This window comes from Rhamphochromis longiceps, linkage group LG11 (genome assembly GCF_057381845.1).
Source record: "Rhamphochromis longiceps isolate RC_006_pf linkage group LG11, R_longiceps_female_GT1.1, whole genome shotgun sequence".
NCBI lineage: Eukaryota > Metazoa > Chordata > Actinopteri > Cichliformes > Cichlidae > Rhamphochromis > Rhamphochromis longiceps.
In genome coordinates this window covers 37,283,434-37,301,750 of record NC_140567.1, presented here as the reverse complement: position 1 = coordinate 37,301,750, position 18,317 = coordinate 37,283,434, and the positions used below count along the sequence as shown (strand labels likewise).

The 18,317-nt window shown below is 42.2% G+C and overlaps 1 protein-coding gene across 4 annotated transcripts in view; it reads left to right on the top strand.

Annotated features, from left to right (window-relative positions):
* The window catches only part of gabbr1a (gamma-aminobutyric acid (GABA) B receptor, 1a), a 143,113-nt gene that overhangs the window by 62,364 nt on the left and 62,432 nt on the right, over nucleotides 1-18,317 (top strand). For all 4 annotated transcript variants that reach the window (XR_014913838.1, XM_085423901.1, XM_085423898.1 and 1 more), the window contains exons 8-12: nucleotides 142-276; nucleotides 12,182-12,352; nucleotides 12,964-13,065; nucleotides 13,351-13,416; nucleotides 13,594-13,785. Coding sequence is in view for 3 of the 4 variants with exons in the window: in XM_085423901.1 (XP_085280027.1) it covers nucleotides 142-276; nucleotides 12,182-12,352; nucleotides 12,964-13,065; nucleotides 13,351-13,416; nucleotides 13,594-13,785 (666 nt within the window). In the remaining variant the exon portion in view is untranslated. The remainder of the gene's footprint in view (nucleotides 1-141; nucleotides 277-12,181; nucleotides 12,353-12,963; nucleotides 13,066-13,350; nucleotides 13,417-13,593; nucleotides 13,786-18,317) is intronic.

Here is an 18,317-nt window from a genome sequence, read left to right as displayed (position 1 = left end):
TTTCCTCTCGCTCCTCTTTTTTTTCATCTGTCTCCTTCAGTCTTATCGCCTCAGTTTTTTTCTGCATCACCTTCTGTCTCGACTTAATTAATTTCTGTGTCGATCCATTTAAAGCTCACTCTGTCGTTTTTGTCCTTCCAGTGCGACCCAGGAGAAGCTACAAAGTTGCTGTATGACCTTCTGTACACCGAGCCTATCAAGATCGTCCTGATGCCTGGCTGCAGTGGCGTCTCCACGTTAGTGGCTGAAGCAGCTCGCATGTGGAACCTCATAGTGGTGAGTGTCTTCCTTCGCGCTGTTCCTGTTTTACTCCAGATGTTTACATTTTTCAGACAAACGTGAGGCTTAACCTGAAAATCTCTTCACATAATAACAGCCAAAGTAGAATTTGCCCATATTTACTTTTGTGATGTGCACATAACGTCCAAATATGTGTCCATTATTATTTATATCCCTTTACTCCATAAGAGTCTGAATATTATTAAAATATATAATATTTGATATATTGTTAAAATCTTGTTAACAAGCGGTCACACAGGCCTAGCAGCAGGATAATAAGGCACTGAGTGGCTGGTTGGTTGTAGACAGTCACATGGTGAATTAGTGGTAAACAGTAGGGGTGCAACGATACACAAAATTCACGGTTCGGTTCGGTTCGATACTTTGGTGTCACGGTTCGATATTTTTTCGATACAAAAAAATGTTCATGCATTTTTAATTTGTCATTTATTAAAATTATAAATATATATTTTAACTCAAAAGTACAGTTTTTAAATTTAACCCTAACCCTTGTGCGTGTTTTTTATTTTGACAGCGAATACGCACCTGCGGACCACTTATGTGCAGCCCTGGTTATTTAGCTCGTCATATTGCAGCCACAGAAATTCTTTTGTCCATGAAACCATGAAGCTGCACTTTCTTTTTGCCTTATAGTCTGATTTGTCATAACTTCTCCGTTTTGTGGTAAGCTTTTCTTTGGCTGTCACTTCTTCACCCTGACCTGTCTTATTTGGCTCAGCAGAACTGAAATGCTTTTACACACTCACTCACATAAGCTCAGCGATTCTCTGCGCGATCAACCTCTCACATGTTTAAGCTTGCTGCGGGAGAGTTCACTTGTCATGTTTGCATAGTAAGCTAACGATTAATAAGACGATGTCAGAGGAATTGGTGCACAAATTATCATCACTCACAGATCAGTGCTGTCGCTCTCTATACACAGTTCGCACGATTGCAAAGTGAAAGCAAAAAAACGAGCGCAAATTCAAACGCGACTTCAATATGTCACATATTGACAGTGGCTCACCGATGCCAATGACATAATTACCCAGCTACATTTCCGAAAGAATGCAAAAGCATTGACATATATTTTTCCTACAATAGCCCAACGGGCAGGGAAGAGAAAGATTTTGGTAGCCCGACTGAAAAAAATCGCTAGCTCCAGGACGTCGGGCTAGCGATATTGCGAGCCCTGTATCTGATTGAGGAATCACTCATCTTTGGAAAAGAGAGTTTATTACAGAGAAATGGCTCTTTCCAAAATAAAAGCTATACTATCCGCTTCTTCTGGGCTATATTCTCAGCAGCATAAGGAGAATCATGTGCTAACAGCTGTCTAAATGACTCGGCTAAAGTTAGTAGCATGCTTGCTTTTTTTTGTCTGCTTTCACTTGTCTTTGCACTAGGATGATGTCGGCGTAAATGTGCAGTCATATTCGTTGTGTTCCCGCTAGTGCTTTCAGGTTAATCTCGTTGAAATGACCTTAACGCCACAACACGGCAAATCTCCGTTAACGAGCTACCGCCGATCGCTCCGTGCATGGGGCTAGACGGCCAACACGTTAACGAGCTAACTGCGCTAACACACTAGTTCACACCAATGTAATTGAGCATTGCATGGCACATCCAACATACTGTTTTACTTTAGTCCATGACTCGCTTACCTTCAGGGTCATACGTCACATGAAAACCAAAATAATTCCAAACGCCAGATCTGAATGAGGGTCAATTTGCCTGTTGCAAGTAGAGCTTAACTTCTGTCTCGCTAGCTTGCCCTGCGCTCTTCCTTCTGACTATGCTGTCTGTGTTGAGCGCTCAGTGGATCTGCGCTCGACAGTGCAGCCTAGGCGGAGTAGTCGAACACAGATTCACTGAGTGCTCAACACAGACAGCATCGTCAGAAGGAAAATTGATAAAATAAATTACAAATGTTGTATTGTTCGATACATATGCGTACCGAACCGAAAGCACTGTATCGAACGGTTCAATATCGATACGAATATCGTTGCACCCCTAGTAAACAGGTATATGCTGCTGTGCTGTGGTCACTGGCAGGTTGCCACGGTTGCCCACAGTTTGCAAGGAAGATGCTGACTTGTCTGCAAAAACTTGCCAAGTATTCACTGAGCAGCAGTGAAACTTTGGAGTGGATGCAAACCTGAAACTGAAACTGTTCACCTTTAAAGTAAAGTTGCATTTTTGTGTTTATTGCAGAGGTCTCGGTTTCCAACTTGCATGAAACTTTTTCATGTTTCACAACTGCTCAGCAATTAGTTCGGGAGAGCTTGTAGACAAATCGGCTTGTTCTACCAATGATGGGCGACCTTAGCAACCTGCTAGCAACCTAGGCAGGTTTTCAATGTAGCACTCTTTTGTTTTTTTACATCTGATTTCACCTAGCAACAGTAGGCAACTACCAACAACTATAACTGTCAAGGTTAAAATATAGACAGCATTTGGTTGCCACTCTTCTTATTTGACTTTAAAGAGAGTTGCCAGGTGGTTGCAGAGCGGCCTCTGAGTGGCTGAGGCCTGACATCTGTCTCTAACTGTCTGCTGACTTCTGTCCATAAAACAAAACCTTTTCTTTATTTCCTGGATATCGTTCTGTGTTTTTGTTACTTTGCTGCCTACAAAATGGATTTTTTCTCCACCATTTTCCCCTCAGGAGTGCTGGTGTCATCCAACTAGTGCTTCCATTTTGGAAGCTTGTTATGTGTTTTACAGTCATGAAACTGAGTTGTTATTGGACTTTTAAAACTGCAGTCGTTTATGAATGTAGCCAATCATTTTCCCTTTCCAGTGGCAGTTAGTGTGGGTAGTTTGGTTGGATTTCAGCCAAGCTATTCCCTAGTTTTACGCAGCAGGCGCCTACACTATAATTAGTAGCGGGAGAAACACAAAACTGTTTTGAATAATAGTAAAAAGTTTTATAGTAATTAAAGTGCTTCATCGTATCCCTTCATCGGGCAGGGATAGCTCAGTAGGTGAAGTGGTCGCCCCATGATCGGAAGGTCGGCGGTTCGAATCCACTTAACGGCTACCCTGAGGTACCCCTGAGCAAGGTACCGTCCCTACACACTGCTCCCCGGGCGCCTGCTTAGTGGGCTGCCCACTGCTTCACTGAGTGAATGGGTCAAATGCAGAGAAAAACAAGTAATTTCCCCATGGGGATCAATAAAGTATCCATTATTATTATTATTATTATTATTATTTTTCAGTGTCAGCAAAGTGGGTGAAAATAGTATAAGTAGTTAAACTAAGGCCATTTGGAGCAATATGTAAGGAGTGAGAACACCAGCGTCATAGAACCAAAAGGTCTGGATTTATGACATAAAGCATGTTCTAATGCGATATCCCAGATTATAAGACTTTTTGAGTCATGTTTTAGTTTTGTGTTGTAGCCACAAGTACACGATGTTATACCTTTCAAACTTGACTGAAATTGAAAATTTTCCTGGTGATTGTTGTGATTGTTGTCTGTAAGTCTGAGGCTGTGTTCTACATACGCTGCTCACAAAGGTTTCAGGGTTTTCACCTTACAGTATGACGTGCCTCGGGGCTATACAAAGAAAACTGAATCAAAAACATCAAAGAAACACAGTATAACATCAAATCAGTTAAACTGTGAGATATCGATCTGGTCAGTTAAGCAGCAGAGGGCATTGTTAATCGGTTTCAGCTGCTTTGGTTTTAATGAAATTAACAACAGGTGCACTAGAGGGGCAACAATAAGACAACCGCCAAAACAGAGTCAGTGTTACTGTGATACCTGGAGCCTACAGAAGCTGCATGGGTAGTCCAACTCCTCCAGGATGACACCTCAATGTGTGTCATTGCCACAAGGTTTGTTGTGTCTCCCAGCACAGTTACAAAAGCATGAAGGAGATTTAAAGAGAAAGGCAGTTACTCGAAGAGAGCTTTGCAGGGCTATAGAAGGTCCTTAACCCATCAGTAAGACTGGTATCTGCTCCTTTATGTAAGGAGGAACAGAATGAGCACTGCCAGAGCTACAAATAGACCTCCAGCAGAACGCACTGGTGTGAATGTCTCTGACCAAACAGAAAGAGACATCACGAGGGTGGCCTGAGGGCTGGATGTCCTCTGTCTTCACCATTGATTGAAATCCATCATTGGTGCTTTTCACAGATTAGAGCAAGTTCAGCCTGAGCACACGCGACGCGACAGACGTGAAAGGATCTGGAGAAGCTGCGGAGAACGCTATGCTGCCTGTAACATTGTTCAGCATGACCTGTTTGGTGGTGGGTCAGTGGGAGCCAAGGGTGGCATATCCATGTAAGATGTAGAATGTGCAGTGGGTGCTGGGTAGGTTGATCATTTTCATTTTATGCTTCGGAAACAGATGGCAACGTTTCGCTCCTCACGCATTACCCAGTCCAGTATAGATATCCGTGATTTTGATTTTCTTTTTAATATCTGATGTGTTTTCAACGCGTTCCCTTAATGTTTTTTTAAACCAATCCAGTGTCCTCTGAGAGTCGTCTCTCTGATATCGATTGCTGCTTTATCCTAAATCTGAGGCGTGTTTATCTACTGTTTAGGACTCTGTGGCGATACGTCCTGTGAGCCTTTACCTATGTTCTCTGCAATAACATGTTTGTGCACAAAACATTTCTGAACTGGTCATTTAAGTTTCCTGAATCTCTTTCCTGTTAGAGTGAACGTTGATTTAAAGGATTTCTTTATCACTTTGCAAAAAGGAACTCTGAAGAGCTGATTTGGCGTACTTTTAATGGTGTACCTTTTTCCGAAATGTATTGATATATGCCAAAAATATTTAGTAACATGCCAACTTGCTTTGCACTGTGTCAGCATCTCCGGCAAATAATGAATCGGCTTATATTTGAAAGAGGTTTGTAGATGGTTAGCTAAAGCAACTGCTGTAAACAGTAACTGTGTCCACTGCCAGCCTGCACAAGTTTGGAAAAAGGTTTTAGCAACAGCAAGGTGTGAAGATGTAAAGGAGCTGCTCAGCATCGAAGAGCTTCATCTGTCAAATATGCTGTTGGATGTTTTGGCCTTCACACCTGTACCTTACATTTCCCTGATCACAGAACTACAGCAAATAACGATCCCACACGTTTAGCTAAAATGGTAAAATCTAGAAAATTCTTAAATAGCCAAATCAGTTGTGTTATTCTGTAAGCCAACACTAAATTTAGCACTGTGAAGCCCAGTTTCAAAGTTTCAGCATTTCTTTTTTGGAGCTATGAATGATTATATTTAGACTCACCCTCCATAGGACTGTTCTAAAGGATTGCATTGGCTCATACCAGGCTGTAAACATGAGCAGACAGGGGGCTGCTAAGTAATCAGCTCACACTAAGCAGGAACATCTCGGGCTAAATCATTAAGTCAATGTAGAGTCACTTACTGTAAACGAGTCAGTTCCCAAACTCTCATGTTAAAATGGCCAAATATGTCGCATTTTTAGAGCCTGGTACAAAAAAGTTTGAATCCTTAGACCTAAACTTTGTGACAACTACACAGAGACTGAATTTATTTTATAGCTCAACCATTGTATTAAAACTTGAAGGCGCAGGGGAATAGCAGCTTTGACAGGTGGGCCAACACAAGCAGCTGCAGCTGATAGCTCTCTGCTCTGCCTCACCTCCACTAATTGAAAGCACTGAACTGGACCTTTTGACTGTTTTTGTGCTGTTGGTGCCTTTTGAAGCATTTTAATGGAATTATCCGACTAATGTTACGACTTGCTTTATGGTGCAGCCTGTACAAGAAAGGCGTGTTTCGCTCTTGATTCAAATATTTTACTATTCTGTTACTGGGCACTAATTAGCAGATATGTGTGTGTTTGTGTTGCATCCATGCAGGTTCTTGCTACGAAACTATAAACATGGTATTAGCCAAAATGCTAAAATCTGGCTTTAAAATGTGTGAGTCTGTGGAGACTGATTTGCTTTTGGGACCAGCCTCAAGTGGTCATGTGACGAACTGCATGTTTGCCATTTTTTGTGTTGGCTTCCTTTTTCAATCCTGGAAAAAATCCCATTCCAGTTGTTTTATTAGCAAAATTAACAGCGCGGACCGCAGAAGCGAACAAAAGAGGCTCTGTTACAGCAGTTTGTCTGCAGAGAACGAGAGCCAGATGCCAAACAAACAGGCTAAAAAGACAATGCTGTCCCATGTTCCTTTGTCTCTGTGGTGAACTTTGGTTCTGCGTAGCATGGAGAGGGCTGTAAGCTGATAAAATCCTTGACAACGCTGCCATTTATCTCTCTGCTTTGTGCAGCTGAACACTGCAAACGCAGTTTTAAAAGACTTCAGAAAGGATCTTTAATTAGTGTTGAGACTTTACAAGACTGACAGCTGCGCTGCTGTCTATGACAAAGAATATTTATTGGCCTCAATACAGCATCATAATATACGTACAGTATTTATGACAAGTATTAAACACAACCCAGATCTTTAAAAGAGTGAGAGATCCGTTGCTGTCTTCTGCTGCTGTGATTTTGTTGAAAGCATTTCAGCTTTTTATGCCTTCATCACTCAGTTTATTTTGTTTATCTCATTCTTTCTTCTCTTGATCTGCCTCTCTGTCACTCACGGCGCTCTGCTTATTAGCTTTGTCCCATAATTGAAGTTTCATCCAGAGATTAGTCATCGAGAACAATCAGTTCTAGCGGTTGGCATCTGCCCCTCTTTCTCGTTTCTGGGCTTTCTCAGTTTGCCACCCTTTTTTTCCTCGTCGTTAAAGACTCTATTCCACTTTCTGACTCTTCGCCCTCTTTGTCTGTCTCTGCCTGGAGCTGGGCTGCTCTATTACAACCCCAGTTTTTTCCTTCCTTCCTTCCTTCCTTCCTCCTTTCATTCTCTAGCTTTCTCTGTGGCTCTCTCCCACTCTTCATTTCCGCCTCAATCCCTCAACTCGAGCAGTCGATTCTCCCTGCACACAAAGGGATCTGTCTCTCTTTACTACACGCCACCACTGGCACAACCACCTAACCGCCACACTCAATTATTTCTGGATGCGTTCTGCCTGCAGGAACCTCCTCGCATGTCAAACAGCTTCATCACAGTGCTGGGGAGGCAAACGCAACCTCTGTTTTTGGACACTGATCAAGGAGGGTCTCTCCATCAGCTCCTTTTAGCACAGTGTTCATTTGTTCCCCTATCTTCCTTTCTAAAAGCACTGTAAGCCACAGACGGGCAATGATCTGCTACAAGGCTACGAGAGAGCTGTCGATGTGAGAATTGAGAGATATTGTTGTGGTTCTGGGGGAGCTTCGATGTGGAACTCTGCTTGTCTCTGCGTGCTGCTGCGTGGGTCTATTTCTGCCACAGCAGCTTTTGCATTTCACTCGTGTCACTGTTTTCATGTCTGGTGAAGAGTTATTTGAGTGTTGCCAGTGTTGAGTGTAGCTTAGGTTTGACCTCAGTTAAATTATTACACTCTTGCAGGCACTGTGCTAATGAAGCCCCTTCAAAAACAAGCTGAAAACACTTCAGGTTTTCTAAGTGTTTGAGTTGATGACATTAAACGCTCTGTTGACCCAAATTAACAAACTTTCCACTTTATTTTATGTCCCTCATCTACATCTACACCCTCAGGGGTAGGGGTGCAGTACAAGTCAATTCATAGACAGGTACAGTCTTCACAAAGTCTTAACTGGGGCTCATTAATGTACAACAAGATCTCTATGTGTAGTTATTTGAGGGCCAAAAATGTTTCCAAGCAGTAAAGGAACAACTGTGCCATTATTTCATCCACAGTTCACCATACAACAGCACAGATCCTGTAGCACTCATATCAGACATGCATGGACAACAATCTATGATTAAAAACGGGTTTAAGAAGATCAACACAACACAACAATCTCTGAACAGACACGTAACCTGTCCAGCCGTCGATCATATGCTGACTCCCACAGTGGCGCTCAGTTAGCTTTCTTTTTTAAAGATGTAAAAAGGTGTAAAAAAAAAAAAAACAGACACACTGCCATCACCAGTGTATGAATGTGTGTGTGAATGACTGAATGTAGTGTAAAGCGCTTTGGGGTCCTTAGGGACTAAGTAAAGCGCTATACAAATGCAGGCCATTTACCATGTAAGGTCAGGAGAAGGCCTGTGTTTGACCAAAGAAAAACGATTCATTTCTCTTGTGGATTTTAAGGTTTTACTGGTTATTTAAGTTCAGTTAAGAAGATTTAATATATCTGACAGCTTTTAATGTGTATGTGTTTTCTGTAATGGTGTCACAGTGTTAGAAGCTGAGCTTTTGCTCAGTTTTTCCTCTCACAATGCAAATCAATCCATGTTTGAGTTGGCTGCAGGTCCAGATATACAGAGGTAGATTTGAGTAGAAGAGCTACATAAATATCAGTCAATTTCCAAATGTATGAATAAATATGATAATAATATATAATATAAATAAATTCTGTACCTAATTTTGACAGTTTTTTACTATTTAGCATGCATTGGATCACTAGCAAACCAGTCAGATATAGTTAGGGTTGGATTTTAACCAACAAGCCAAGTGTCAGAAACCTGAAGGAGTGGCATTTGAATCTGGTCTTTAAGTGGATGTTTTCCTTACAGTTCTTTTCATTATAATTTGTTTGGTTATACCAAAGTGGTGACAATTTTATATGACTGGTTACGTTTTAGTCTCGTAACCCGAGTCCTGCCTGTGCCTCTACACAGACCGCCAGCCTCCGGGTCGATATCAAGGGCTAAAGTCAGTTTCACTAGAGATTTAAGGCAAGTTTCCACAAATGTAAGACTATGTTTGCAACACCTCCAGGGACAAGAGAATAAAATAAGGAACTTTTTTTGTTTCTAAGTGTAGTGATATTCGTGTCTGGAATTTTTTCCCATTGGTGTTATTTGCCCAGGCTTTGTGATATCAACCTCTGAGACGGGGCCCTCTGCCCTCGGTTGAATGAATCTCCCTTGATGCGTGATAACTGCATGAAAAAAATCACAATTTCAACAGCAACACGTCAAACAACCACTAGGCCTCAAATGACTTTTGCATTCACTTCTCGCCATTTAACAGACATGTGAAAGTTCACTGATGAACAGGAGGCTGAATTGAAGGATACTTATGGATCATTATTTTGAGTGATTATTCACACAAGGCTTGTTGCAGAGGATTGGTCATCACGGCCATAATTATTCCCTGATTTATTCCCCAGTCATACTGTGAGATTGGATTTGTGGGTGACAAAGTGAGGAAGGCTTACAACGACTTTGGTGATCTCCTGAATTTTCCTTGCAATGTTCATCCAAGCTTAAAGTGGACCACACCAGCAGCTGTAGCTGAAAGCTTATACCAAACGATTTCACCAGTTTATGGATACAGCCACGCCATCTACTCCAGATATGGTTATGTATGGGTCCAAAAACCATCAACACTTAAGTCTCGTAGCTAAAGGAACCTACAGTAGGAAATATTACAAACCTCAGTATGTTTGAAACATGCTGGTCGGTATTCTCTTCGTCCGCATGGCTACTTGTTGCTTTCTGTTCCATTTGCCCGAACTGAACTTGGTAGAAGAGCTTTTGTCCATTTAGCACCCTCGGCCTGGAACAAACTGCAGAAGGAAGGGAAAATGACTGAATTCATTTCATTAAGTGCTTTTAAATCTAAACTACGAATCCTTGAGGCCAAGTCCATAACATGTAACTGTTTCAATTAGATTGATTGTCATTTTAACTGACTTTTTTATTTGAATTTTATTTTTTATTTTATTTGTATTCTTTCACTTATTGTTGCATGTGTGTTGTTGCTGCCTGTGTTTGAGTAATTTCTGTAACTGTGAGACATCTGCTGCTGCCTATCTTGGCCAGGTCTCCCTTGAAAAAGAGGTTTTTAATCTCAATGGGATCTTCCTGGTTAAATAAAGGTTATCACACTGACACGAAGTATTCTTCATGCTGAACATGAATGTTGATGCGGTTTTTACTCTTCTGTTCACTGGACAAGTTTGCTTCCTTATTTGGGATTGGCACAAGAGAAACTAGTTTCAGTGTAATGAAAGAGCATTTTGTGCCATGAACAGGAAGTTGAAGTACGGATCATTATTTTGAGTGATAGGCACGATCAGTTCATTGCCTGTTTTGTTGCTTCATGTTGACAGTATAGTTTATGGCCAACCATATTCTCTCACCCCAACCGGTCACGGCAGATGGCCCCTCCCCTCCCTGAGCCTGGTTCTGCCGGAGGTTTCTTCCTGTTAAAAGGGAGTTTTTCCTTCTCACTGTTGCCAAAGTGCTGCTCATAGGGATTCATTCTTTAAAAAATTCTTTAAAAAATAAACATATGTGGCTGTCATTAAACTTCCATCTCAATGGTTGCTTATTCTCATGTATGTATGTTACCCATCACATTTATACCTGAGCATGTGTCATCCTTCAAAGCTCCCGTGGTTTTCTTCAGATCTTTCGCCACCGCTCCCAGATCAGCTGTCACTTCCTGTAAAGTTTCTCCTCCTTCGTATTGATGCCTTCATCTACGTGCCTTTCCTCACAGGAATTTGTTATTGTGGGGAGTCCACATCGCACATGACATTTGACATCAGTCATCGAGCCCCCTCTCGCTCCCAGTGGAGAACATCTCACAGCTATAGGTAATGGGGCTGAGATGAGAGCTGAGAGTAGGAGAGGCAGCTCGTGTCTTTAATGGCTCCCTAAACGGCAGGTTCCTCATTTTAAAGAAGGCCTGTCGAGGATTTTATTTCGACTTGTCACTGTGAGACTAATTGATAGAGGAACGGTTTTCTTCTACTTCTACTGACATTTTCTAACAACCATTTTCCCCGCTGCCTTTTTTGAGGTATTATGGCTGAGAACTCTTATTATATAGGTCCATATTGCTTTGAGACTAGAATAATTTGATTATTTTTAAATATATGTCTGTAATCGTGGCGTCGGCAATCTTGGTTTCATGGCACTTGATGCACGGAGAACCCTGCAAGAGTGATTTAGTGTGTTTTTTGTGGTTCGTTTGTTTTAAATGAAATTATGGAGTTCATCAACATCTAATAAGCCATAGGAAAGCCTAAAGAAGTGAGGGGGTGTGTAAGAAAAGGAGAAAATGGGAGTAGGGAATTTGTTTTTGGTTTTCTTTCTTTGTAATGGCCTTCTTCTCCGGCCCATCAAAGACAACTTTGGACAGGAACATCTATTTACTGGGTGAACCTTCAAAATAGATTACTTTTTCTCTTTTTCCACAAACGCCAATTTCCAGGGCTGAAAAACGAAAGCCAGCTTTCAGACGTGTCAAAATCTGCAGTTCGTCTAATGGCCCCTTGAGGCTGTCAACAATTCGTACAGACTCCAGCGTTAAAATTCGAAACTTTATAGCCCTAAAAATCTACAGAATGGTTTTTGGGATCTATCCATACCCTTTCATAGATCATATTAAAAATCTGATATATTTTCTGTGTTCTATAGCGAGTACAGGGTTTATTATATTTTATTTATATTTTTATCTACATTTCACACAGCGTACTGGCATGTTCACAATTTCCATATATATAGTATATATTTCTTTAAGTGCCTTTTCTGTTTTCTGTCTTGCAACAAGCCCTCTCAATTATCTTTGTGCTCTTGGTGCCTTTGGAAGCATTTTGATGGGATTAGCTGAACAATAACATGACCTGCTGGTTTTTATCACTCGGTTATCATCTGCATTAAGTCTGTGACTTACACTGACAGCCCAAACTAGCAGCCTAAACTTGTTAGCACTCTTTTGTGCCTGTGTAGTCGTTGCCTGCTCAAAAAAACAAGCATCACAAAGGCCAAAATACTAACGCTGAGCCTTTAAAGTATGGCCACCAGCGAGGAGGTGCTACACCTGAACGTCTACAGCGTCCGCTCCTTCCTCATTAACTGTTTTATGCTTCTTTTGTTTTCGCAGCTCTCCTATGGTTCCAGCTCACCAGCCCTGTCCAACCGCCAGCGTTTCCCGACATTCTTCCGCACGCACCCGTCAGCCACCCTTCACAACCCCACCAGGGTGCAGCTCTTCAAGAAGTGGAAGTGGACTCGTATCGCCACCATTCAGCAGACCACTGAAGTCTTCACTTCCGTCAGTACCTTTAATCTTCATCACTCTTTTGTCTTCAGCTCTCTCTTCTTGCTTGCTCACTCCTGGCTTTATGGCCTGAGCCTGGCTGCTTGCTTGCCAGCCTCTGAATGTTTGTTTATGAGCAGGCCAAGCTATACACCTTTAAGCAATCTCTCCTGGCGATTGATGGAGGATTTTTTTTAAAGTAATTTGTTGGAGTATTGCTTGTGAGAAATATTGATCTGGCAGGACACTCTCCTAGCCATAGCGATCGATACCAGCGTCACTTGGGTTGGTGGAGGTTAATGATTCTGCTCGCTCTTCCTTTCCTCCCGCTTCTCGCATTCTTCTTCTTTCCAGTCATGTCTTTGTCAAAAAATCTATTCTCTCCCATGCTGTCTTGTTGTTATTTATCATACATGCCCACAGTCTCCATCCCTCTCTTGGTGTTTCTCATGTACACTTCAGATTTATTTATTCCCCCCCCTCTGGACTTAGCTGCATTTCTTTTGTCTTTCTGTGTAATCTCAACCTGCCTTCTCTCTTCATCTCTCTGTTCGGCCGCCTCTCTAACCTCCTCTTCCTCCCCCCTCCCTGTCTGTCTTCGTCTGTCCTTCCCTTTCATGTGGCAGACTCTGGATGATCTGGAGCAGAGGGTGAAGGAGGCAGGCATCGAGATCAGCGTTCGCCAGAGTTTCCTCACCGACCCGGCTGTCGCTGTCAAGAACCTCAAGGTGCTTTGATTAAAAATTCACCTCAGCTGCTGGTCGTCTCGCTCCCCCCCTCCTCTCCCCCTCTCCTTTCTCCTCTGGCTCACAGCTGCACACGATGCCATTAGCATAGATTTGATAGAGGAAATTAATGCGCCATGCTAATTAGCAGCTCCTGAACAGCAGCATGTGCCATCCTGTGAAGCGGCAAGACTTTGGCACATTGTGCTGCCACATCAGACTGCACTACTGAAGTTCTATTGTTGCTGCTGATGTAACTAAGCAATGTTTTGTTATGATTTGATGCAGCGCCAGGATGCTCGGATCATCGTGGGGCTCTTTTATGAGACCGAAGCACGGAAGGTGTTTTGTGAGGTTGGTACCTTTTCCCTGCTCAATTGATCCCAGAACGCCCAACCTGACTGGCTATTAGAAGAAATTGAGCTCTGTAATGGGCTCTTTGAATGTCTGAATGAACATCCTTGTTTGGCAGCGATACAACACGCTCAACTGGGAATAATTTATCTTTCTCTTCATCCTTCTGTGCTGCAGGTGTTCAAGGAGAAGCTCTACGGGAAGAAGCATGTGTGGTTCCTGATAGGCTGGTACGCAGACAACTGGTTTAAGATCAAAGACCCGGCCATCAACTGCACAGTCGAGAACATGACTGAGGCCGTGGAGGGTCACGTGACCACTGAGATCGTCATGCTGAATCCTGAAACTGTCCGTGGAGTCTCCAACATGGTGGGAATGCAAATCGCTCCTCTATTTAATGCATTAAAGAGATTAGTTGTATTAATCAGGGAAAACATGTGTAGCTTGATCGACAAATAATGAGTGTTGGTAACTGGATTACAGAGAAAACATCGCAATTCAAAGTAATTAAGGCAATTTGATTGAACGATGGTGTTTAATGAGCTTATAATGACATTAAATAGAGCTCACCTGTTCTTTGTCCAGCACTTTGGGGATCCGGTAACACATACAATGCTTTGGTTCATGTCTACAAACTGATGACATTCCCATCAGCCTCGCCTGTGCTTTTGTTGATTAGCAAAAACACAGATTTATACTTCTTGGCTGCCACCAACTTCTTTGAAATGTTTCAATATTCATATTTAAAGTATTGAAACTTGATAAATTTCCAGCCAATTTTCCAGCTTTGTGGTTTGTGGCAAATGCCAGATATAGCAGCGATTCAGCTATAGATAGTAACAGCTGTCAGGAGACGGCTCCCGACAGCTCTGATGGAGTTCGGGACATGACCTTGGTGCAGTTGCTGTAACAGATTATTGAATTGTAAAACCTTAACTCTAACTGTGTGACAACTCACCTGCATGAGTTCCAGAAAAGTAGATTGTGATTAAGCGTAAGGTCCTCACAAATCCTGTCTGTGTTGGGAAAAGGCCTAATTCATAGTTATGAATATTTAATGAAGTTAGCGCTGTTGTGCCGTGCGCACAAATGTGTGTAAATCTGCACAACTCCGATGCTTTGGAAACGTGCAGGTATTTAATGAAGTCAAACAGCTGGAAGCTGGAAGGGCGCTTTGAGGCTTAATATTATTTGGCATGTTTGTTTGGGCAGCGTGAGAGAGTGCAAGAGTGAAGTCAAAAGTGCCAGAACTGTGAGAGTTGGCAAACCTGCATAAAAATGTAATAGAAAAGGAAAGATTTTTATTTTTAATCTCTTTTCCTTTCCTACACTCATAAGGCAGATTCAGGATGCTCTGCTCCTTTGCGAGACGTGGTCCAGATCAGATGGGTGCAGTACGCACCAGGTGTCAAAACCAGCTGTACCAAAAATCGGGGAATGTAGAACTGTTGAAAACATAACACGAGGGAGCGTCACTTCACTCATGCCACGCCCGTCTCCTCGGAAATCTGTGCGTGCAGACAGATCTCGACACTCGCATCTGCTTCCTGGCACGACAGCTGAGGTTTTAAGACAGACGGGTGTGCAGAATGTTCTTTTTGTCTGGGCTCTAAAACAAAACCACCGCTAACATCAAGTAATATTTCATCTTAAAGTTAGCTGGAGGAGCTGTAGCTGGAGGATTTGTTGCAGACTGTGTATTAAAGTGGGGATAATGATGTAAGTGTACACGGCCACGGCAAACAGCGCATGTGGGAGGGTTAACTCACGTGTACAGTACAGATGTGCGCCTGATGTGAAGCGCCCTAAAAAAGTCCAGGCACATTCATTTTTCCTTCTTTTTTTCCTCAGTTCAATACCTTCATATCATTTTGTGACGTCCCCAGTTTGCACATAACCACATCTTTCACCTGACTTTACATTTGTGAGTGAGGTCCACATACCTACATGGTGCGAGATAAATGGGCAGTCAAAGCCCCAACAAGTTCTGCTTTGAACGGCACGCAATAATGAAAGTCTTTTTGCCATTGTGACAAACAATCATCAGAAACTCGCAGTGCATGACGCGTTGCCCACTTCTCTGTTCATTGGTCACAGTTTAAGGTTGCCCTGTTCCCAAAGTATTTCCAAACTGACTCTACTGGAAATCGCTGGGTCACAAATGCCATCATTACAACTATATCACCACAGTTGTTCTTGCTGGCCTAAATGTTCCCTCTGCTGGCCTACAGCATTGCATTTTATAATTTTGAAATGCTGTTAACGTCTCATTTTTATAAAAAATATATATAGAAAACAGCCTAAAAGAGCTGCTAGTTGTTTGTGGTCTCTGTATGCTCCTCTTTTCTCTCTTCTCTTCCCGTCACCCCACCACCACCAGTCGCAGCAGATGGCTGCTCCTCGCTGAGCCTGGAGGTCTCTTCCTGTTAAAAGGGAGCCGTTCCTTCCCTCCATCACTGTGTCAATAAAACTCAATGGAGAAAAAGACTTTTAAAAAAATGAAAAGGACCAAACAAGTGGTACTGATATCAGTCGGTTTGTGCTCTGTTCTACTAATTGGAGTCTGTCTCTTTCCTTGAATTAACAGTGTATGCATAATATAATCAAATCGAACCACACCTGAAATCTTTACCTGGAGATGCACTTAGTGCTCTTTAAAGGCACTTCCTCTGTTTAAATATAGTTCACACCTGTCAACACAATTTGAACACAACCAGCGTGACTTAATGTCCAAAAATCCTGGGCATGGTGTTTAAGCAATGTTAACTGAAGTTGGTCTATGGCCAGGACTTAGTGTGACGTAATGTCATTTTCCTGTAATGCTGCTGTGAGTCAACCAGGAAAGTCATTAAGAGGTGGCCCGGGAAAAGGCGAAGCTTCCTGAGGAAAAACGGGAAAGATTAGAAGAAATATTGGAAGTGAAAACAGCAGCTGCACTCATCTGAAAACATTCACGTTTTAGTTAAAATATGCAGAGAGTAATTACAAAAAGTATTTTATTAATGAAATTAAAGCGATTAAAGCATTTTTGGCTCTTTTTTTTAATTGCTTTAAATGTAATTTAATTTGCTCGCACCGCAGCTTCAGGCGATCGCTTGTAAATAAACAGCTGTGATGACTTCCTCCTGTCCTGTTGATGTGTATTCTGAGCCGTCATTCATTCACTGTTGCCAGGTTTCAGCTCTTATATATCTGGATCCTCGTGAGGCACGAGTTATTTCAGGAACGGCTGGCATGTTAAGAACAATAAAGTCATAGCTTCAGTGAACTTTGCATGACCTGAATCGATAATGTGTTTGCTAAACTGCTGAGAATGCCTGGGAGTTTATGCATTTAAATTATCAGCAGCTCGCTTTTTCTCATTTTTGTCCGACGCTCATTTAGCTTCTCAGGTGCAGTCGCTCTCCTCTGTTTACCTGCTCTAATCCTCTTACGCCGTCTCTTCTTCTCTCCCTTTTCCCTTTTTTCTTCGACCTTCTCCGACTCTGCCGGTCTGTCGTGGATCATCCCGTCATTCTTCTTGTTTACCCATCTCTCCTTTACCATTTCCTCGTCCTGCCTTTTCTCACCACCACCCTCCCCTCCATCCCTTCCTCCTTCCCTTGCACTTCATCAGCAGCTGTTGTTTATATTCATACAGCACCTGCCACTACCTGCTGCTTTAGCTGTTGACGAGTGCTGCTCAACGGGCGATAAGAATTACAGCCAGAACTCCTGCTCCCTGTCCGTCTATTCAAATTCAATTTCTAAGTTTGAAATTGGCATAGCACTCTTAGATAGAGCACTCAGATTAAACTACTATGCCAATACTGCAGGGTCTGCAAAGCACATTGTCAGCTAGTTTTCAGAAGGCAGTGGCAGATTTAAATGCCAAATGCCAAGGTGGAATTTCAATTAGATGAATTTGACATAAGTGAATTGGAGTGCGTGTAGGCCTAATTGGCCTCAAAGAATCCACAGAGACACAATGATGAATGGTAGCAATAATTTCCCATTGCGCGTGTATCCAGGCTTTCAGCGGGAGATAATTTTGATTGGTGTTTAATCACAAAATGAGTTCTAAACTCAAATGCTTGTGAGAAAAGGAAAAAGTTGGCCTGTCTTAAGATTACTGTAAGAGTGTAGCAAAGCAATAAAGATGCCTGGGGATCAACCGCAACCAAAGAAAGAGATGTGACAGATATGTGTGATACAGTTAACGATCAGCTTCCTCACCAAAGGTTAGATGAGACGACTAACAGGGCACGTAAATGAATATGAGGATGGAGATTTTCTTTTTTCTTTGTACAATAACTTTCAATAAATAAAAATGTTACTTTCCCACTATGAATCTCTTCCGAGTTGCAGTTGCTTAATTACGTGGAGTCGGGTGGAATTTAGTTTCTTTTGAAGTCGCTTTATTTTTGATCCTTCGTTAAGGGCTCTGTTCCAGAGAGCAGGTTTCATGAAGATTCAGTTTTTTAACCCTGAGATGAAGCTCCGGGGTTTCTGTTCCAGAAAGAGAGCTAAGTTAAACTTTAAGTCGGTTACCATGGTAACTGACTCTGTGAACCTCATCGGCTTGCCTGGTTTCTTCAGCGAGCTCTGAGTTTCTCTGTGACTCCTCCCCTCCTGAGCAGGAGGGGACAGCTGGTTCCCACCTCAACCAGATTTTTGTACTTTTTTTCTTGTACATTTCCCACCGGCCACCTTTCTTTTTCTTCTCACATCCACTCATTCCTGCGTATTATTTTTAACGACTGATCAAGTTTAATGATTCCCAGGCTTCCGGGAAAAGGTGCTGGAGCTCCTGATGGGTTGTCTATCACTGCAAAGGAAGTGATTTTTGGTACCAGAAGCTTTCTATGAGCTTTTTATTAGTTTTTTTATTTTTATTTTTTTTTTTATGTGATTTGTAAATG